Raw genomic sequence first — 22,633 nt, 5'->3', positions numbered from 1 at the left:
GCTTTCAGCCTCATGGCTTGTGTGTTTTTTAAAAACAATATTCTTTCAGAAGACAGTTTGGATCTATGATTTTTCTGCTTTTATAAGATTTTTGCAGCCTTTTGGTCCTCATGGGGCTTTCAGGAGACTGTAACAAATTCTTTTCTTCTGAGGCTGGTGGCTGTGCATTGATTCGTCATAGCTGCCAGTCTGTAGAAAGTCTGCCTGCTCAAGCTGGCATTTCTGGCCATTCAGGGCCAAGTTAGGAATCGAAAGTATACCTGAAAGTTTCCAGTAGAAAGAATACTGAAGAGCTTGGGTCTTCTCCCCTCTTCTGCAGTTGAAAACAGGGGAGTGTTACTGGGATGGGGAAACCCGTTCCAGGACCCCTTCCTGACTGAAGGCAAGCAGCTCCATGTCTAAAAGAAGAAAACCTTTTATGTACTTTCCTCTAGGATATGTGACTCAGTGCAGTTTCTGAGCAGCCCCTGACAAAGGTTTGCAGCAGGTATATTGTGTGCATATGAGCTGCCCTAAGTTTAGTGATTCTTACCATGGGATTGTCACTTTGGATGCGCAGGAATGAGCTGTTGCTCCCATGATAAGGTGAGACCAGTCAAAAAGAACTGGTTGCATTAGCTTTGAGGAAAAAAAAATTATAACTGGGACATGGTAACAGTTTATACAGGATCCATGATTTGGCAGTATCCACGGCAATTTTCCTGCTGTTCTCTGGATTTGAAGGCAGGGAAGCAATCACAGAAGGACTGTTACCCTCCTTAGAGGCCTATAGATGCCCTGTGATGTCTTTTGTTATCAATAAAATGCAGAAGCAGAAATTCTTGGGGTAAGGAGGTGACTGTTTAGAAGATGAAGTGAAAATAAAATGATCAAATGTAATTTCTGGTACCATATTGGCACCCTGAGCTGCAAATAGCTGGAGGCATGGGGAGCACACCAGCAGTGTATTTTGCCATGTTCTTACACTCTTTCTTAGGCTATGGGCAGCTGACACAGACAGGATACAGACTTGGCTGAACCTTTAATTTGACCTCAGATTTTTTCACCACTTTCTTTTCAACCATGTAATAGCTTGGACCTCAAAAACATCATGTAGATCAGCTTCAGTATTGCTAGCAGAAGGAAGGCTAGCAGTATTACTTAGTAGTCGTTGCCAAAGTGTGTTTTCTACATTTCCAGCATTACCTGGAAACAAAATAAAGCTTAAAGCAGTAACGGACAAGCATGCTGTGAAGACATTTGTATGGATAATAAAGTTTTGCATTTTTTTATACTGCTGCCATTCAAACATTTAGTAAAAGCACTTGGCAAATGCTAATGAATTTGTTCCCACAACAGAAGCACAGCCATGACAGCCAACATTTTTCAAATTTAAGTATCTAAAATTAGACACCAAAGTGTTTTTAGAACCCGTAATAAAAATGATTGAATTTTTACAACTGTGGAATACTCACAGCTCTCTGCAAGTGGCTTCATTACTCATACAAAATACAAGCACTTGTGGAAGATGCACAATTTCTCCCACCAGTGTGGAGAGAAAAGCCTTGTCCTATTAAAGTTAATTGCCAAGCTCTCATTCACGTTCAGGGAGTCGGTATTTCGTTCCTTGGTTCCGGGAAGGCAGCAGCCGATGCTGTGTCACTGAGGCTGCTAAGAGTTTTGAAACTGATTTCAGTGAGAGTTTTGCAACTGATCTCTGAGGGTTGGACCATTACTGGTTAACTGCTCTGGTAAGTAATTGTACGTATGCTTACTTACAGCATATCGGTTTTCAGCCCTAGGGTCCACAGAAAGAGGAACAACAACAGCAACAACAAAGTTGACCATGACTTTGGTCAACAAAAATATATGGCACAACAGAGGGGGACCACAGACTTGCCGAAATACAATGACACTACATAAACAAGGATGAAATTAGAAAGTAGTATACATTCTCATAAGGATAGGTACCCAAGATTAAGGAACAATTTCCAGAAAAAGCTGATGTCCATAATGGTAACAAGAAAAACGCTTCTGTGAGGGAGGGAGGAAGGGAGGAAAGCAAGAGATATTCTCAAATCAGCCCTCCTGACCTCCACAGATAAGGATCAGGTTGCATAAAGAAGAACTTGCATTTTAAAATACGAGCTTGGAAAAACTACTTATTTCTTACTGGTAACTTCTAGAGATATACATGGTTTCAGACGCATCCGTATTTATTAAAATTACAGAATCTTAGGAAAACTAGATTTATCTAGCATCAGAACCTTTTAATTTTTGCCCTCCTGAGTCAATTTTTTTGGATGTTTATTGGATTTTTGGCCCATCCTGTTTATGCTCCTTATGAATCTCAACCTTTTGGATAACTCTGCCAGATGCGAATTTCTTCCCAGACTGAACTGACCTGGATATACAACATGCACAACAGCACGGCTGAAACTCCGCATATGGCTGGAACGTGTAATGAGACTTCGTCCACACCGCCACCAAGCTACGAGTTTTCACTGGGTGTGTTGGTGCTGCTGGCTTTCCTCATGGTGTTGCTAGCTCTGGTGACCATCCTTGGAAATGCCCTGGTGATCCTTGCTTTCATCATGGACAGAAACCTCAGGCATCGGAGTAGCTATTTCTTTCTCAATCTTGCTATTTCTGACTTTGCAGTGGGTAAGTTACAGCCATGGAGGCATGTACTATTTGTTTCCTAGGAATCTTAGGAGAAGCAATGGGGTTTCTTTTGCTGAGTGGTTTCTTCTAAGAACTATTTCCCAGCTGTGTGTCTAGGGGAAGGGTAAGGAATGGTGAGGAATGGTGGAAGCTGCGTTAAGTGTTTTAGCAGCCTACTATTTTTCAGAAATACATTATGATAAGAAGTGGATCCTTTGCCAGGTAAACAGGTAATGTTTAATGTTATTGCTTCAGGAAAAAATACTACTGTGTGTGAATCGATGTGGAATAACAGAGAATGGGAGCTGTTTGTGTAAAGTCTTGACTGAAGTCTAGATAGTCCAATTGAATATAGCATATATTATCTGGCAGATCTGGCATACATGGTTGATATCTTCTATTTCAATCTACTCTCACACAATACAGATAAATCACCTGAAGTTTGCAACTAAATAATGATGAATAATATTTTTAAACATCTTGCTCTGTCTAGAGTCATACTTTAGGAATATGTGTTTGTATAGGTAAATAAAAATAACAAATCAAACAATTTCTAAGAAGTTTGATATTATACATATGTATTTATACATAGGGACAAATTTATTTTGAAAGTTGTACTGAGAAAAAGTACAATTAAAATGCTAGTGTGATGTGCAATTGCAGATTGATGTATTGCAATATTCTGTGAAGTGTTGAGAGTCTCTGGTAAAAGTCTTGGTTAAATTATTGAGTAGGCAGAAGAATGGTTTTAAACAGGTGTGGCTATTTCATGAAATCTATATTCTGACTCGTCACTTCACAACAAAATCTTTTGCAACTGAAAGAACTGAAGAAACTGTCCTTTTCTTAAAATTTATTGCCAGTGTCAGAAATTCTGTTTCTGACAGAATTTCTGACAGAAATTCTGTTTCTGACAGGGCACGGCTTCTAATAGTCTGGTACTCATGATGTCCAGATCTCCTTGTATAATGTTTTGATCCCTTCCCCCGTATAGATGATGTCTTCTTCCAGCTTATAACTGCCTTGTTGTGCCACAGAGATCTTGCTGCCTGCTGTCCAGCTACGGTACCCAGGGAAGAAACCACAGCAGTGAACAGAAAACCAGTGGACACAGGGGTGTTCTGTCATCTTGCTCACAATATAGCACCATATTGAACAAATACCAGCATCTAGCTGAGAAGTACGAAGTAAACAATGTCCTCTATCAAAGAAAGAAGTAGAGTTTACTTGGCATTACCTAACTTCTATAGATTTTTCTTTCATGATATTATGTTTACCTGAATATCTAGTTTTTCATTCTAAATTTGGTCAAAAGTTTTGCATACTTCAGAGTCAAACTGGTTTAAATTTCTGTAGCTACATTATTTAGATTCAGGATATACTTAGATTATCCTTAATTTCTACTTAATCCTAATTGCTAAAAGCACACACTTTCATGCTTGCAGTGCCCTTTGCTTATTCTTTTGATATATTTAATCTGTCTGATTTTGACCTTCAACAACTTTTGCTTTATCTCTATATAGCTGGATCTGAATAGAGATCTCTTGATTCTTAGTAGAGGGAGAATAACAGAAAGGGAGGGAAAATTGTGAAATTTTTAGGGAAATGGAAACTCTCAAGATACTCTTTGGTACCTGTTGTAGGAGTACACACTATCATGAAGTAAATCTAAAGTTGAAATAATACCCTTTCCCCCCCGCCCCCTTGTGAATGTTAAAATGTATAATATAACCTTTTGCTGGAAGGAGCAAGTGTTAGTTGCTCTGTAGATGCAGTGATTCCATTTCATTGCAATGTCGACACTGTTCACTGCATTTCTGTATTACAGCAAACTACACCGTTAGCTCTTCAGCCTCGCAGGGCTGCATTGTGACTGTGTGTAGTATAATCACCTAGAAATCCATTAAAATGACAACATATTGGCACTTTCACAACATTTGGATTTAACAGCTTAAATTTAGATAGCCATGAGTGCGTGTCACTCATGTATGTTCCCACCACTTGGTGTGTTCCCATAGATAATACCATATCAGCTCACCACTGAAAAATGGTTATGATCAAGAATTATGATGAGAAGAAATGTTAAACTGGATGTACTTAATTAACTGTGCAGTTTTTGTCAGCTTTCTGATTAGATAGTTTTAAAGATTAGTCTGAAATTCATATTGTATTTCTATAAAAGTTACTTCTGAAGCACTTTCGGACACCATATCATGCTTCTAAGAGGACAGAAACATGGCAATTAGATTGTTTATTGTAGAAAACAGTAAATTACGTTGTGGGGGGAAGATTTTTTGTTTGTTTTAATTTCAGTAGCTTAATACAGAATAGTGTTTACTTCAGCAGGTAAAAAAGTCAGCTGCTCCTTCCTTTAGCAGGTGATATAAACAGGAGAAGTAATAATGATACACAATAAACATGATACATCTTTTGGAAAGGTATTAATTATAAGAATGTCACTGGTACCTAGTTTGTGGTCAAGTGTTCATTGGTTGCATGAGAATACAAAGCCTTCCACATGGCAATTCCAGTCAGTATTGTGCTTTTATCAGATACCGCAGAAATGTTTCTTTGCTTTCATGAGCACTGCCTGCAGTGCTGACTGACATGTGCATTTGGTTTATTTCCATAGGTGCATTCTGTATGCCTTTGTACATCCCTTATGCCCTGACAGGGAAGTGGCACTTGGGAAGAAGCCTGTGCAAGCTCTGGCTAGTTATGGACTATCTCCTCTGCACAGCTTCAGTGTTTAGCGTCGTCCTTATCAGCTACGACCGTTTCCTGTCAGTTACAAAAGCTGTAAGATGAACATTTCTAATTATTTCTTTATATATCTTGAGATTTCTATAAAACTCAGAGTGTTCACAATAAGACTAGAAGCTAAATAGTCCTTCATTATTGTACCATTTTTTTTCTGCAGAAACTTTGACGCTTCAGTGTTGCACTGGGACTTAGAGATAGGACAATGCCTTGCCTATGATTTCAATGTTTCCCTCCTGCCACCTGGATTAAAAACTATTTAATTACACTCCAGAGGAGGTGGGAAGGTCAAGGAAGAAAAGGGGCAGCAGGAGTGTGGAGGACTCGGGCTTTGGTCATTAGACGAGTGGTAACAAAACTAGGTTGAGGCAAGAATGTGCTTAGGCTTGGGATAAATTTTAAAAGGAGAAGAGGGTATGGAGAGAGATGTGGGATGGCCTGACTGAAGATCAGATGAGGATCCGCATTACTGCAGGGGGTGATTGACATGTGCTGCCAACAAGCAGTTGGGTGGAAACTAATCCCTTGAAGCAAAAAGAAGAATGAATCAAAATGTGCGGAGAGCTAAGAGGTGTTTCTTGAGTATCATAATTCTTCTGCTTCAGAAGATATCTGGGGAATCCAGTGATAAATATTATCATTCACCATTTCTAAGCTCTACCTGGTGTTTGGTCCAGATGGAAGATGATCAGTATCCTTTGCTTTTGATGAGTCTGCTAGCTCAAGTGACATGGGCTGTGTTAGATTGGGAGCTTCTCGTTTGGGAAGTGCTGATACAATGCCTAATCTCTTTCTCTTCTTCCCCAGTGTTGTGGTTTTAGAGTTGGTTGTTCCTGCTTTTTTTTTTAAAGCTGAACAATGAAGTATGAAAACCCCTCTATTTAAGAAACAGTAATACTGAAAAAATTAATGAAGTTGCAGAGCTCAGAATGTGAGAAATGTAAATTAAAAAGGCCTCTGCAACCCAACTGAGTTCCAAGTTCTTACACACTGTTGATGGTCTTTGTTTATGTGATCACATTCTGGTTTTCTCCTCTAGGTAATTAGGATGGAGTGAGTCCAGGAGTGTGTAACACAGGGCTGATATCCAAAAGAAAAAGTTACCATGCTTCCTCATGGACTTGGAATCCACCTCTGCCTCTGCTGCAAACCCAGCTTGTGGCCAGGGGCCAGTCATTTCAGACTTAACTTTTTGTGAAGCTGTGCTAAGCTTCCTGTTTTCTTCCTACTAAACTGAGATGCTTGTGGTCTTGCAAAGGGCTGCAAATTCATTATTGCAGAACTGGAGCTGTGCTCTGAGCCGATATGTTGCCTTAAGATGTAAAGGAGTCTGAATCTTCAGGCTACAGATATTTAAAACAGAGAATCTAAAATAATGTGTGTAACACTGCATCATTGCACTGTTACTCACTGGTAAAACAGGGACAGTGCCCCTCGTGTCGTATGCGGTTGTGAAGATACCATTCATTAATATTTGTATAGCATGCAGGTGCTATGCTAATGAACAGCATAGGAAGCTGATGAGGAAGGTAGTAGTTGTGGGTCTGAGTAAAGCCTGGGATGACAAGTATTGAACAGTATGGAGGAACTGTCCAGCTTCTTATTAACATTAACAAAAAAATTGTCCAGCTTCTCATTAACTGATCATCTTGTGCTCTGAAAGATGGAGGGGACCAAGAGCTAGAAGTATGTATTGTACATACTGACTGGGCTATTACAAGGGCGGTTTTAACTCTCAATATTTCCTAACTTTGGATGACATGATTTTAATTATTTTTTCAAATTCAATTCTTTTTTCAATATTTTTTTCAAAGAGAAAATGGCTAGAGAGTAAAATAAATTAATGCAGTCTGGGTAGACATAAAAACATCAAGATTTGCAGTAATACAATGAGCTGTTTACAAGGTAGAGTGAGTGTTAGAATGTTTCAATATAGTAAGGGACGTTAAAGTGTGTGTGGGGTAGATTTTTCTGCTATGGCAAGAGGAAATAGTATTAAAAATTACATCGCCTAGTGTTTGCAGTCTTACATGGCAACCTGTCTAATATGGAAGGCTTCTACTTTTGCCTTCGCAGCAAAGAATTCCCACAGCTGCTTTCACTGTCCTCTGAGCCTGGGCATTCCATGAATCACAAACTGATTCCCTATTGCTATATTACTGTGGTGGTGATGAAAACAAGCCATGTCCTTTCACACCTGGAAGCCAAACAGTAGTTTAGCCATCATAACTTCTGCTCCTCTCCAATCCCAAGTATTAAAATCAATCACAGAGCTACAGTATCTGATGAGCAAGACTAACAAAGCTTTTTGGGACCTTACATAAGTGAAGATGTTCTCAGTTACTGGGGAATTACAGAATGAATATTATATTTGACTTGCTTCTTTATGTTTTTTTGAGATAGTTGTTCCAAAATGTTATCTGAATACGTGACAATTCCTTTTCGTTCACAGGTATCTTACAGAGCCCAGCAGGGAATAGCATCCAACCCTGTCGTCAAGATGGTGGCCATCTGGGTCTTTGCCTTCCTCCTCTACTGCCCGGCAGTCCTATTCTGGGAGCACGTGGCTGGATGCACCACGGTAGCGGCAGATCAGTGCTACGCCGAGTTCTTAAACAACTGGTACTTCCTCCTGTCCGCGTCCACCCTGGAGTTCTTTGTGCCACTGCTCTCGGTGACCTACTTCAATGTGCACATCTTCCACAACATCCAGAGGCGCCAGCGGCATGGCAGCACGCAGGACTGCGAGCCCCCAAAGAGTGGCAACCTGTCCTGGAGATTTTGCCTGTTGCCAAGGCCAGGAGCATCTTCTCCTCCATTGGAAGCAGAAGACAGTGTTTCGTCATTAATGAGGTCATGCAGACCAGCAGCAACGGCTAACTGTCCCTCTCCAAAAGAAACCAGTCCCACGGTCCTCAAAAGGGAGTTTTCTGTTTCTTTCCATTCAAGGACTGGGTCAAAACTGCAGCGGGACAAGAAAATAGCGAAGTCGCTTGCCATAATTGTGTGTGCCTTTGCTGTTTGCTGGGCCCCATACACTTTACTAATGATTATTCGTGGGGCCTGCCAAGGAAAGTGCATCCATAACTCCTTGTATGAAATAACCTTTTGGCTTTTGTGGATCAATTCCTTTTTGAATCCATTTCTCTACCCTCTCTGTCATATGAGGTTTCGAATGGCTTTCCTGAAAATATTATGTCCCAAAAAGTTTGCAACATTGAGATCACATAACACACCTTCTTTTTAGAGAGTTAAAATAAATGACTTATAGATAAGAGGTTCCTCTCTTAGTGCTATTTTTTCATATGTACCTTCAACAGAAATAGAGGAAAAACTTTTGTTTACTAATGGCATTGGTTAAGAGTGCAGCAAAGGCATGTATTTGCCCTGATTTTGCTAGTTTTCAGGACTTTTTTTTGGTTTTGCTAGTATAATGCCAAGTTAAACACCATCTAGTGCAATGAAAAGAATAACAAGTTTTGCTGGATGTCCTTCTTGGTTTGTGGGTTTGAGGTACTTTTTTTTTTTCTTTTTTTTTATATATAGCTGAAAGAATTATATGAAAGAACTCTGCTATAGGTATCTCCATAGAGGTTCATTGGAGAGAGATAGCTGTTTATGTATGTGTTGAATTAAAATTTATGTCCTATTTGTGAACCTAAAGCTATCTGAAGAAGCAGTTCTGCTACATTTTTGAAAGGTTGTATAAATACTCATAGGAGCAGTATAATTTAGTTTTAAGAATGCTTATGAAGACAAGATAGTGCCCTGTAGTCATTATAATCACTACAGTGAGCAATATGCAAAGGAATGGACTGCCTAATCTGGCGTATCTGTCCTTTTCTAATTTTAATATAGTCCATACCTGGTGTTGCAGGACCCAGTACACGTAAGTTAGTAATTCTGGATGGTTTTCAGCGAATGAAAGTTTCTGTGGTAATGGAATTTTGAGATGGGTTATCAAAGTTGTCATAGGCATAAATGGTTGTTACTCTTTTCACCAGTACTGTCTTTTCTCCTGACAGTGGCTGCCTCTTTGGTCATGCTTAAATGATATTTAGTGCCAGATTTGTGCACTATTTGACTACCTAATAGATACGCCCATGACTACCTAATAGATACGCCCATGATCACATTCCTGTTGAATTAGCAGAGCAAGCAATACAAAATTCATGCTGGATTTATGATTTTGGCTGGCTGTGCGAGAACAGACAATACCCTCTCGGGTGTAAAGCTTTGCAAGTGCAAAGATACTCCATCAAAGCATCTGGAACAAATTTGAACCGACAGAGTGATTTTTATACTAGATCAGTTCTTTGTGTCCTGTTACTGTGACATTATATAGATTTTCTCTGCCACTGAACCAGTATCAAACTGGATTTTTTCTATCACTGAACAAGGGCCATATTCAGTGCTTGAGAATGGGATTCACAGAAGTCTATCTGAAAGCTGACACAGAGGTGTCTTAGGCAGCTATTAATAAACAATGAGGGTGAATATGCAGTGCTGAAAGGAGTGGCTGAAGGCAATGGACCTTGATTATAACCCATTCCATGTACCAAACTTTCTTGCCTTGTGTTGGGTGTTGCAACTCACCCAGAAGGCTTTTATGGGATGGGTAAGTGAGAGTCTCTGGTTAAATTTTTTTTTCTCTCTTTTAATGTGATTTTCTTTCCTCTTTGTATCTATATAGAAATGTATAAAATATGGAAAGAGAAATCTGATGCACAGAACGATGAAGAGCAATAGTAAATTTAAATAGTATTTTTTATCTAATTTGAAATTGGCTGTAGAAGTGTTGCAAAAGCAGAGTACTCCTTTGCAAGCACAATTCAAACGCATGTAAGCAGCTTAATTGTAGCACAAAAGTTGATGGCTTCAAGGAGCTAAAATGCCATTCTGTTCAGAGGTCTGGAACTGAAGACTTGCCAGTTTTCATGCTGGTAGAAGATTGTCTTTCACCACTCATTCTTGTTATGCTTCCTTGCCTTACATGGATAGCGTTATGGATTGTGAGCCTGATTGCTAAGAGAGATACAGCTTCAGGAGGAAGCTGTTGATTCAGCACAGCTGTTTTCACTGTCATGAGCTAAGGTGCTGGCATAGATTTTGTGGGTTTTGTTTTTCTGTGAGGCTTAAAGAAACCAAACACATACACACACATTTAAAACATTTATAGAATAGCTGTTCCACTAAATAAACATATTTTAAACAGAGAAACTGTAGGTAGGCCCAAAATGGGAAAGTATTTGAGTCGTCTGCTTTTCTTCCCCTACCCTTTTAATATAAAAATTCAGTTTGCATTTTGTAATTAAAGAATGTGTTGTTTACTTTGGAAAAATGGCCTACAAAATTATGGACTAGGTAGACTGTATCCACATTTTGCAGTACTGGAAAACTAGAGTTTGTCAGGGAGCACAATGTGCAGCAAATTTGAAACCACATAGAGTCGTGAAGTTACTAGAGATCAATATTTTTGATGTTTTGTCACACCACTCCTGTATCTTTGAAGAATTTGTTGTATTTTTCTAATTGTTGAAAATTCTGCTCAGTGCTCCCAGGCTAAGTCAAGTGCTTAGTTGCTGTGCTCACATCATTAAAGCTGTCTTGGTCAAGGTGGCATCCTAAGTCTTCTCCTCCCTATCGGACATTTTGCAGGGTTATGGTAAGATACTTATTCAGCATTTGTTCTTGGGCATGCCTTTTATGCACTGACACAAATGGACTTTGCTTGCCAAAGAGATTTCTAAGCCAGGACTCTCTATCCACTCACTCATCCATTTCACCATTTCATGTCCTTGAATTTTCTTCTGTCTTTGCAGATGTCCAATAGGTCTTGTAAATACATGGTGACAGTAGGCGTATGACTCTGTGAGGTTCAACTCAAATGACAACAGTGTTTTTCTAACTTGACCCTCTCAGGTCTTTAAAAAAAAATCAAAACAAATAAAACTTACATATGGGAAGAAATTGTGTTATCTTTTGTTTGTTTGTTTGTTTATTTCTGGGATGAGTATTTAACTCTAATGATCCTCCTAATGTCTGTCTCCTTTATGTTAGGCTATGGTTTTCCTCCACAGGAAGGAAGGAAGGACAGACCACATAGATTTCTCCCTCAGCCTCTTGAAGGACTATGATTAAAACTTCAACATATGATTTATTCCCTAATTTTTAAAAGCACATGACTACTCTCCCCTTGTCCACTAATCTAGTCATTTTATCACAGAAGACAACCAAGTTGCTCAGGCGTGATTTACCCTTCGTAAACCCATGCTGACTGTTCCCAGTCACCTTTTCCTCCCTCAAGTTGTCAGAAATGCCTTCCAAGAGGACTTGCTCCATTATTGTGCCAGGGACCAAAGAGAGGCTGACTTTTTGTCCTTGTAGCATCATTTGAAGACTGTTGCAACATTTGCCTTTCTTCAGTTGTTGGGAACCTCCCTTCATCTCCATGACCTTTCAAAGAGGATAGAAAGTGGCCTTGCAGGGATGGTAGCTGGTTCTCTCAGCAGCCTCAGGTGCAGCCCATTGGGTCCCATGGACTCTTATGGGTCAAGTCCTCTCAAGTAATCCCTGCTTTATTCTTACCTGCTCCTGACAGGTCTCCTCCTTGAACTCATTCACTAATCATGGAGGAGAGGGAGACCTAATTAGTGAAGAATGAAGCAAAGAAAGCATTGGGTACCTCAGCCTTATCCGCATCTGCCGTCACTAGATCACTGGCCCCATTCAGCAAAGTGCCTACATTTTTTTTATTCAGCATTTTACTGTTAATGGGGTGGCTGAAGTTCTTCATGTTGTCCTTGATGTCCTTTACAAGCATCAACTCTAGGTGAGCTTTGGTTTTCCTAACATCGTGCTTATGTGGCCAGGCAACATTTCTAAATTCCTCCTTTGTAGCCTGTCCTTGCGTCAAACTCCTCCACACTGCCTTTTTGCATTGTAGCTTCCCTGGTTAGCCAGTCTCCTGATACACCTACTTGGTTTTTTGAGAATTGGGATGGGCTTTTCTTGTGCGTGGAGGCTGCTGTCCTTAAAGGCCTGCAGGTTCCCTGAGCTCCTTTGCACTTCAGAGCCGCCTCCCGTGGGATCCCACCTACCGCTTTCCTGAATAAACCGGTCTGCTCACCTGAAGCCCATGGTCTGTAGTCTGCTACTCTCCTTCCTCACCCCCTTTAGGATCTTGAACTCCACTACCTCATAGTCACTACAGCCAAGGCTGCCACTGATTACACATCCTTAACCAGCTCCTCTTTACCAGTGAACAGCTGATCTAGCTGTGTGTCACCCGTTGGCCCATTCAGTACTTGTATCAGAAAGTTCTCCCTGCCACCCTCCAGGAATCTTGTTGACTGCTTGTACCTGCTGTGTTGCCCTTCCAGCAGATGTCAAGAACGTTGAAGTCTCACACAAGAAACAGGGTCTGTGATCCAGAGGCTTCCTTGATTTGCTTAAAGACTTCATCACCTCCCTCACCCTGACTGGGGTGCTCTGCAACACACTCCCACCACTGTGTCACCCATGTCACTGGCTTCGTGACTGGTGGCTCTGTGACTGCACAGGGGGCTCTAGTTCCTCCTGTGTGTTTCCCAGGCTGTGTTTGTGCACATGCACCTGAGTCAGGTGTCTGCCACGTTTTGTCATTCCTGAGGTCTCTCCTGTTCCTGTTGCCCTACACCTTTTGCTTCAATTACTCTTTACAATATATTCCTCTTTGTTCCCCAAGACAGGATCAGAACACCACACCTCCCCTCCCCACACCTTGTCCACCCTCTCTTTCCTTGTTTCTTGCCCTATGTCTTCTCAAGCACCCAGCATTACGGCTGCAGTCCGAAAAGCCGGTCGCAGGGTGTGCCGTGGTGCTATGGAGCTGGTGAGCTGCAGGCATGAGTCACAGCCGTGGCCTGCCAACCTCTGTGTACTCTTACCAAAACAAATGAAATAATTGTGATGAGGAAGGGATATGGCTTCTCACACCCGCAAAGGCTAAGGGTTTGGCACTTTGTGGAGTGGAAGCTTACCTGGAATTACTTGGGAAGTGGAAGAGTAGATGGGCCATGCTTAAAAGATCCTCCAAAGCCCAGGTATTTGTTTTGCTGTGCCCAGGGCAAGACTTGCTTCTGATTAGGAAGAGCTGAAAAGGTATTGGTGATACTTCTGCTGTGTATAACGGAATTTTAAATGCTCTGTAACCAGCAGCATTAAGAAATATATGTCTCTCTTCTTAACTGTAAAATTTAGTAAGTGGTATAGCAGCAAGCACAACGGTGCTGACATTTTACCATAAGAGAAATAGAATCGTAATAATTTAAATCTTGTTGGCAACTGGGGAAGTGAAAATGACATCTGTTTTTAGCTTCAGCAGAATTCAATGAGTAAAAATGCTTACACAATGCTAATATGCAAACTGACTGTAAAAAGAGTTGTTTTCAGACTAACTTTTCTGACCTCAGTAGATAAGGATCAGCATTCAGGAGAGAAAGAGATAATGTATTTTAAAGTGTGCACTTACTGCTGCTTATGAGGTGTCTTTTTTATAGATTTTATTTTCAGGCCAATAGGTGCATTCAGATCAAGGAACGTTAGAGACTCCAGGCCTTGAAGTCTTGTGATCCTTTACTTTGATATTGTGAATTTTTTTTGATGTGTCAGTATTCAGCCCATCCTGTTAATAGACTTGTCTCAACCTTTTGGATAACTCTGCCAGATGCGAATTTCTTCCCAGACTGAACTGACCTGGATATACAACATGCACAACAGCACGGCTGAAACTCTGCATACGGCTGGAATGTGTAATGAGACTTTGTCCACACCGCCATGGACCTACGAGTTTTCACTGGGTGTGTTGGTGCTGCTGGCTTTCCTCATGGTGTTGCTAGCTCTGGTGACCATCCTTGGAAATGCCCTGGTGATCCTTGCTTTCATCATGGACAGAAACCTCAGGCATCGGAGTAGCTATTTCTTTCTCAATCTTGCTATTTCTGACTTTGCAGTGGGTAAGTTACAGCCATGGAGGCATGTACTATTTGTTTCCTAGGAATCTTAGGAGAAGCAATGGGGTTTCTTTTGCTGAGTGGTTTCTTCTAAGAACTACTTCCCAGCTGTGTGTCTAGGGGAAGGGTAAGGAACGGTGGAAGCTGTGTTAAGTGTTTTAGCAGCCTATTATGTCTCAAAATATGTTATAATGAGAAATGCATCCTTTTTTCATGTAAATACTTTTAATGTTGCTTCAGGAAAAGGGAATAACTATTGTATGTGAATATAAATTGAAGAAAAGAGGTTGCTTGCTACAGTTTATGATTTACCTTTGCTCCTCCTGTAAGATCACACACTTCAGAACTTCCTTATATTTGACAGTGTAACTGTTTTCTTATACAGCTATCTGTGGTACAGTCAGATAAATTAATTACTTCTCTACATAGTACTAATGGCGTATGAGGTTATTACACTACAACAAAACACCACTATGACTTTTTACTGGCTTCAACTCAACGCAGGCTATAGATCAGATGGCTTGCCCGATGCCAGCAACAGTCTGTTGGCATCTCCCATCTGTTTTCCTTGTTAGTCCCCTCTTCCCATAGTGTCATTGCAGAAGTCCAGGAGAGTTGGCCCCTGGAGGTGCCATGGATCCAGTCCTGGCGGGTGATGCCAGGCGAGTGGGTGGGGGGTGAATGCCTTCTGCAGCAGTCCTTCAGGCTTCAGGCCAGAGAAACAGCCATGCAGCAGAGAAAGCCTGACAAAACCATGGTCCCGTGGAAGATGTTCCAGCAAACCTCTTGACTTGAGGCTAGCAAGGAGGTATTTCTGCACACGAGTGCTCTCTCTTCAGGACAGTCACAGAGACCAGTATTCACTAAATCGTGAGGAGGGAAATAGCATCTATTGACCTATTCCACTTCTGGCAATACCATCCCTCCTAACTGCTGTTCCTTTGTCAGTGTTGTGTAGTGAAGTGTATTAGTTTAGCCTTTAAGATTTCCCTTCGTTTATGCCATTTATAACCTGTGGTGCCTAATTCTGGGGCTCGCCCCATGGGGCAGAAACCAAACGATATATGTGCTGGAGCCTTTGCTTTCCTGCTCCAGGCAGACAGTTTGCTAGAGCTGCCATTTCATTGCTCAGATCTTCTGCAAAAGTCTGTTTCTCCTCGTATCTTACAGTTCAGTCAAGACATTTAAATATCTACCTTCTACATCAGTTCTTGTTTGTGGCTGGTGCCTCATGGAGTCTTAAAACAGCCAAGCAGAAATTATTGGTATCAGTATTATGTTGGCCTATAGACCATGTAAGTCTAGGACTTTGTTTCTGGGATCAGTCAGAAAATGCATTATTTTCTGAAGCTGCTGTGGCATTTTTTTAATTTCGTAGAAGTCTGCAATCTTTCCAGGCACATGAGTCATGTCTTTTTCATCCTCTAATTAGTAAAAGTGAGAATAGTTTCAAATATAAATGCTTAAAACCTGGTTCTTGCATCTGTATTTATACCTGTAGCTAAAAGCAGTCAGTACTTTTTGACATGGCACCAAAGATTCATCGCGCTGAAGTTGATGAGAGCAGTAGCTGTCATGAGCAACTCTGAAAAATTAGTATTTTGTACAAAAGTGATGCTGCTTGTATTTAAGGTATATGTTAAAACAAGCCATCAGTGTTGAAATCACTGTGCACATTTGCCTGTTGATAACAGTCTGTCACCTCACTGCCAGAGGATTATTGTCAGTGGGCCACATCAGCCTGGGTATGTTCATTAACTTCTAAGATCTTGACAGACCGTCCTGGTTTCAGCTGGGATAGAGTTAATTTTCTTCCAAGTAGCTGGTATAGTGCTGTTTTGGATTTAGTATGAGAATAATGTGATAACACACTGATGTTTTAGCTATTGCTAAGTAGTGCTTACACTGGTCAAGGACTTTTCAGCTTCCCATGCTCTGCCAGGTGCACAAGAAGCTGAGAGGGGGCACAGCCAGGACAGCGGTCCCCAACTGGCCAAAGGGCTATTCCATACCATATGGCGTCATGTTCAGTATAGAAACTGGGGGGAGTTGGCTGGGGGGCAGCGATCGCTGCTCGGGGACTGGCTGGGATCGGTTGGCAGGTGGTGAGCGGCTGCATCACTTGTTTTTTTTCCTGGGTTTTATTCCTCTCTCGCTCTCTTGTTGTTTTCCTTTTCATTACTATTATTATTATTATTATTATTATTACTACTACTACTACTACTATTTCCCAATTATTAAACTGTTCTTATCTCACCCCACAAATTTGCTTCCTTTTGCTCTTCAGATTCTCTCCCCCATCCCACTGGGGGAGGAGGGTGAGCAAGTGGCTGTGTGGGGCTCAGTTGCCGACTGAAGCTAAACCACAACACGGACATATTGAAAAAGAATAATCCGAAGAGTTTAAAATGGATCTTGAAGCTGCATATAGTTTTACATTTGTCTTTAGTGGATCAGCGTTTTCAGGAATGTAGCCTCAGATATTGTAGGATACTTTTGAAAGAATATTCATGGTAAAATGAAGAAGTTGCTGGCTTAAAAATAAAACACAAACATGACTTTCTTATAAAAGTACTTCAGGGAAGGCCTTCTGGAGAAAAAACAAATGTAACAACCCCAAAAATAGTTAATCTCAGCTGAAGAACTAGCATGAGATTAAAACACCTCTTAAAAGTGCGAGAGGGTTTCATACCTCTGCTGTGTCTGCTCTATCTTTGGTAGAAGAGGTTTCCAGCTATCACAGACGGTCCAATATATTGTCTCTAGCTTACAAATGCTAACCAATCTTACATTAATAACAGACATTAGCAACATCTGTAGATGTGTTTGGGGGAAATCTCTAACACAGATAAAAGATTAGAGGATATACAGCAATGGGGTTACATGCCAGAGCGCAACCACAGTGCATATATGCTGCAGCACTGGTTATATATCTTTAGAAACTATAAGTTGGTTAGACTGCAGTTTTCTTCTTCTGCAGATCGTTCTTTGCTGATTTGCCCTGAGCTTATTCCCAACAGTCAGCATACCCAAATACACTAAGATCTAAAACATAGAAAGTCACCGTCAGATTTAATGAGAATGTAAGAATTTCTGTATTTAAATTACATTTTCACCTTTATAGATTATTTTTTTTTCAGCCAAACACCAGAATAGTGTCTCTCTCTGCTTCCAGGAGTACTGTTTGCAATCCCTATGAACTGCGTGGTGTCTCTGTGGTTGCTTTCCATAGGTGCATTCTGCATACCTCTCTACATCCCTTACAGCCTGACGGGGAAATGGCACTTGGGAAGAGGCGTCTGCAAGCTCTGGCTAGTTATGGACTATCTCCTGTGCACAACTTCAGTATTTAACATTGTTCTTATCAGCTATGACCGTTTCCTGTCAGTTACTAAAGCTGTAAGTACCCTCTTTAGAGCTTTTCTGATTTTGTCACAAGGTCGTTGGTGGATTATACTGACCAACCTTTGCCATGTTGGTAAGCATAAGCCCAAATTTAATCGAGATAATAGATCTCAAAAATGTGTTGGCATGTGGAGATTATTGGATATTTGCAGCTAGTTGTGGTAAATACTCTGCATTGAGTGTGCCCCAGCCTAGAGCCAGTCAAACAGGACTTTTCTCACAATTTCTGCTGCCAGTTGCTGTTGTGCTACTGCTTGAGGGAAAGCAGGCTGAGGAGTGGAAAGGATAAGGCAGGAGGCTGGTAAAAAGGGGGAAAGGAAAGAAGAAATTTGAAATAAACTGGATTTGGGGTCGGACCTAGAATCAGGCATGGAAGGAAAAGGCAGTGGCACTAAGGCAGTGAGGTGAAGGACACTGGAGATGTGGCCCCAAATGTTCCTTGAGAAGACTGGGAGCAAGAGCAAACAGGGCAGAGAGTGGGACAAGGGGCAGACTGCAGAGACTGCCTGCGGACATGCGGCAATAAACTCCTCGGTGCCTGGAGCAGAACCCCAAACTTCAGACGCACTCTATGTCTCTGCTCTCTGCAGAACATCCTACCCACCATACATGTGCTTTATGTCTTGGTTCAAGCTAAGGATGGAGACCAGATTTCTCACTAGTCACTGTTAGCTCAAGTGGCAGGGAAATGTCGGCGAGAGCTAAAGGTACCAGCTCTTTGGTGATGTATGAGAATGTCAACGTAATGTCATATGACAGAATTTCAGTTTTATTTTTGTTAATTATTATTAATTTTACTTATTATACTTGCCTTTTTATTGCCTTTTATTATTTTATGTTATTTTATTTTATTTAAAGGGAAAATGTGGGAAATCAAACACAAAAACATTTTGCACATAAGAAACATTACACTGGAAAGCTAAAGACAGCATTCACAAAGTGCAAAATTAAGACCACCTGCGCAAATGTAACTAAGACTTATGGACATTTTTATGATAGTCTTTAACGACATTAACTCATACTTTTTTTTTTTCCCAATTGGATATCTAAACTCCCAGAATTACACATTCACCCTGTCATCCTGTGAAAGGGATAGAGCAGGATGTGAGCTACAAGATATCTATCTGTTCTGCAACATATAGTGGAAAATATCTACTGGCGCTGGAATGGGAGGAGAAGGAAGAAAAAGGAAGATTTTGTGGTTTCATCAGCTAAACCGCATACATTCCATCTGCAATGCAGAGCTGGAATATATTCCTACCTCCTCATGAAGTGTGCAATAAACAATTTTCTCAAGGGTGGGTGTTAAATATATGTGTCACATTTTCTGTTGACCACTGTGACGCATATAGTCCTATTTGCTTGTAAAATGCTGTAAAAAGCAGTGCAGTTGTCAGTGAATGGGAGTCATGCTCTGAACGACTATAAAATGCTAATTACTCTGGCACTTCAGACTACAGATGTCTCAAACAAGGCACACCAAATTACTAGGTACTAATGGATGATCATGTCTCATCACCTGGACCAGGACCCTAGCACAGTTACATTAACCTGTAGAAAAACACCCCTATGTTATGTCAACATTAAGGACTTAAACATACTTGGGTGAGCTTCACCTGCTCAGCATAGCCGCAGCTCTAAATTACCAAGCACTCCGCTAAGTTCCTCTCCTGCTACTTCTGTTCGTGCAAAACGTGTCTCTACAGGTGTGACCTTTTTCTTTTTTTCCCTTGCAGGTATCTTACAGAGCCCAGCAGGGAGTAACGTCCAACTCCAATGTCAAGATAGTGGCCATCTGGGTCTTTGCCTTCCTCCTCTACTGCCCGGCAGTCCTATTCTGGGAGCACGTGGCTGGATGCACCACGGTAGCGGCAGATCAGTGCTATGCTGAGTTCTTAAACAACTGGTACTTCCTCCTGTCCGCGTCCACCCTGGAGTTCTTTGTGCCACTGCTCTCGGTGACCTACTTCAATGTGCACATCTTCCACAACATCCAGAGGCGCCAGCGGCATGGCAGCACGCAGGACTGCGAGCCCCCAAGGAGTGGCAGCCTGTCCTGGAGATTTTGCCTGTTGCCAAGGCCAGGAGCATCTTCTCCTCCATCGGAAGCAGAGGACAGTGTTTCTTCCTCCATGAGGCCAAAGAAAGAGTCTTTAGTAACTGAGAGCTCATCTCCATCAAGAGGCAATTCTGTAACCCCAGAAAATGACTTATCTGCTTCTTTCTGTGCAAGGACCAGGTCAAAACTGCAGCGGGACAAGAAAATAGCGAAGTCGCTTGCCATAATTGTGTGTGCCTTTGCTGTTTGCTGGGCCCCATACACTTTACTAATGATTATTCGTGGGGCCTGCCAAGGCACCTGTGTCCATAACTCCCTGTATGAAATAACCTTTTGGCTTTTGTGGATCAATTCCTCTCTGAATCCATTTCTCTACCCTCTCTGTCATGTTAAATTTCGAATGGCTTTCATGAAAATATTATGTCCCAAAAAGTTTGCAACACTGAGATCAGACTCTTTTTAGAAGGAAAAGGGAAAAAAAAGGCTCAAGAAGAGCTTTGGATGAGGGATGTGAGTAGCAACAGTTTGAAATTAGAGTTAGTCTTTTCCAGAAGATTAGTCTAGTTAGAAAGCCTAGATAAGCCTTCCGTGAAATATATCCTCCTTCAGACAAACATGCTGTGTTTGTGTACTTTTTCCAGCTATTTCAGTTGGTTGGTTAAAGGATATTGCCTCTGCCTGACTTTCCCTAGTAGTCTATCCACATTATCTTAATTCTGGTTGTTGAAGATACTATCTTCAACTGCAGTACAGCTTTTATTTGTGTTCATGGGTGGTATTAGTTAAAAATACAACAAAGGTGGGTATTTCCCATAAGGTCAATAGTATTCTAAAGTTAATATCTTCTCTATTCTATTTATTTTGAACAGTTGATACTGCATTCAAAAGCATTTTTTTCCTCATCATAAAACATCCAGTTAAGTTATGACTTCTGTTGTCACGCACATAGCAGGATTACTTCCATTCAGTAAGGATGTTCGGACATCAGGGGAATACAGGGACTACTTTTAAAAACTTGAGTGAAGGTGTTCTCTGCAGAAGGGATTAACCTGCATACTTGCTGAGATGCAGCAGTATAGAATTTAGGCGTGTAAAGCATTTATGTGCATCTCCAGCTATTCTTTGAGAAACAAGCCTTCTACAGCTATAGTTTTGAGAGATCATAGAACAGAGTAGTATTTGTTCTTACTCCCTGAGGGAGAAAATCTGCTGCTGCTGGCCCAGGGGAGGACGTGCACAGCAGTCTGAGCAGCTCTAACACTGCATAGCCTCCTCTGGATCGTTTCCTGACTCCCAGTGAAGCTCTAACCCATACTGTGAAAAACGCTGGCCTTACAAGCCCTGCTCACTTCCAAATATGACATAATGCACAGGGACCAACTCAACTCCACACCTGAGCAAATCCCCATTCAGTTTGGTTTGCCAACAGGCAAGCAATTCGAATAACAGAAACGGGCTAAATGTGAATATTATATCTCATTTGTCCTCTTCTGTCCTTCTACTATTTCTGTTACAAGCCTTTTGTTGGAGGTTAGGATAAATGGGTAAATTTCTTACACACTGTGTAAGGCTGTGTTTGGTTTGCTGCAGGAGTCAGGAAAAGGACTGACCTTGATGGCTCCCTACAGTACATGGGGTGACTTAGCGGAGACAGCATGGACGTAACCTTTCAATACACAGTTTCCAGGCTGTTTAGGGTGCACAGTTTAGTTGCACAATTCTGGAATTACCAGGTACTAGATTCCTTACTAAATAAACAGTGTGACTCTTTAAAATACAAATAGTTTCTTTTCATCAAACTGTCAGTAAGTATAAGGCCAGCAAATAAATGGAAGAATAAATACTAAAGAAATGTAAGAGGTAGCAGATGTCCCTGTTATCTTGTGGTTTTATTTAGTGTATATTCATATAGTATATTAGTATATTGTACTTAACACTCTTCTGAATGTTCTCCTTTTGGGCTGAACTACCACTTAATCACAGTTCTTTGTCTTGCTGTACTGTATGATAATCTAAACTCATCTACTTACACAAATTACACATGTATTCAGTAATGTAGCAAGTGTCTCTCAAACATGAGCTGAGAACCGTAAGAATCGATACAAACTACTTCAAAGACCTGGGTTTTAAATAGAGCTTTGCTGGAGATGTTACTCATGGGATACAACATATGAACTGAAAATAACATGATGCAAAGAATGCATGAAAGAAATAAATAACTTTTCTTTTTTTTTTAAACTTAGAGGGAAGAATCTCAATTTTTTATTTTTAAGTTTTAAAAGTTTTTTTAGTTTTTTAAATGCAAAGAAGCACTGATGGGTAGTCAACCTTTTGGGAATAAACTTGCCTGAGATTCAGGTGTGAATTGCTGAGGAAGGAGGTTGTTCTTACACCTGCAGGTGAAAACATGAAGGCGAGTTCAGTGTGAGGAGAGTGAAGGCCAGGGACACAGCCCTTATTTGACTGTCTAATAACTAATAAAAAGCTGCATTATGACAAATACAGGAAGAAGATGTAATTCTGTTGACATTGTCTCCAGGCAGACCAGGTGATTACCTAGCCTAGCCTGTTTTGTTCCAGTGTCACACTCAGCTGTTGAGGTGAAAAGTTCTTTCCTTCTACAGACTCTGGCCCATTATAATTTCCTTTGATTATTTTTTTTTCTTTCTGTGACATTTCTTTTTGGATTAGCATAGGCTAAAATGTAAACTTAGGAAGCCTATGGTGTAACTGAGAGGTTTACAAAAGCATATTGGCTTTTCTACCTCCTCTC

General features: G+C 40.9%; 2 protein-coding genes across 2 annotated transcripts; both read left to right on the top strand.

Annotated features, from left to right (window-relative positions):
* The first annotated feature begins 2,176 nt into the window (after window positions 1-2,176).
* LOC140646934 (histamine H3 receptor-like) lies at window positions 2,177-11,297 on the top strand. Its single transcript, XM_072851294.1, has 3 exons — window positions 2,177-2,643; window positions 5,276-5,442; window positions 7,856-11,297. Exons 1-3 carry the CDS (start codon window positions 2,355-2,357, stop codon window positions 8,648-8,650), a joined length of 1,251 nt encoding a protein of 416 aa, XP_072707395.1. The 5' UTR covers window positions 2,177-2,354; the 3' UTR covers window positions 8,651-11,297.
* Window positions 11,298-14,110: 2,813 nt separating this feature from the next.
* LOC140646933 (histamine H3 receptor-like) lies at window positions 14,111-20,323 on the top strand. The gene is made up of 3 exons (XM_072851293.1): window positions 14,111-14,399; window positions 17,629-17,795; window positions 19,538-20,323. Exons 1-3 carry the CDS (start codon window positions 14,111-14,113, stop codon window positions 20,321-20,323), a joined length of 1,242 nt encoding a protein of 413 aa, XP_072707394.1.
* Window positions 20,324-22,633: the final 2,310 nt, after the last annotated feature.

This window comes from Ciconia boyciana, chromosome 2, assembly GCF_034638445.1.
Source record: "Ciconia boyciana chromosome 2, ASM3463844v1, whole genome shotgun sequence".
Lineage (NCBI taxonomy): Eukaryota > Metazoa > Chordata > Aves > Ciconiiformes > Ciconiidae > Ciconia > Ciconia boyciana.
This window is presented reverse-complemented; position numbering and strand designations above follow the sequence as displayed.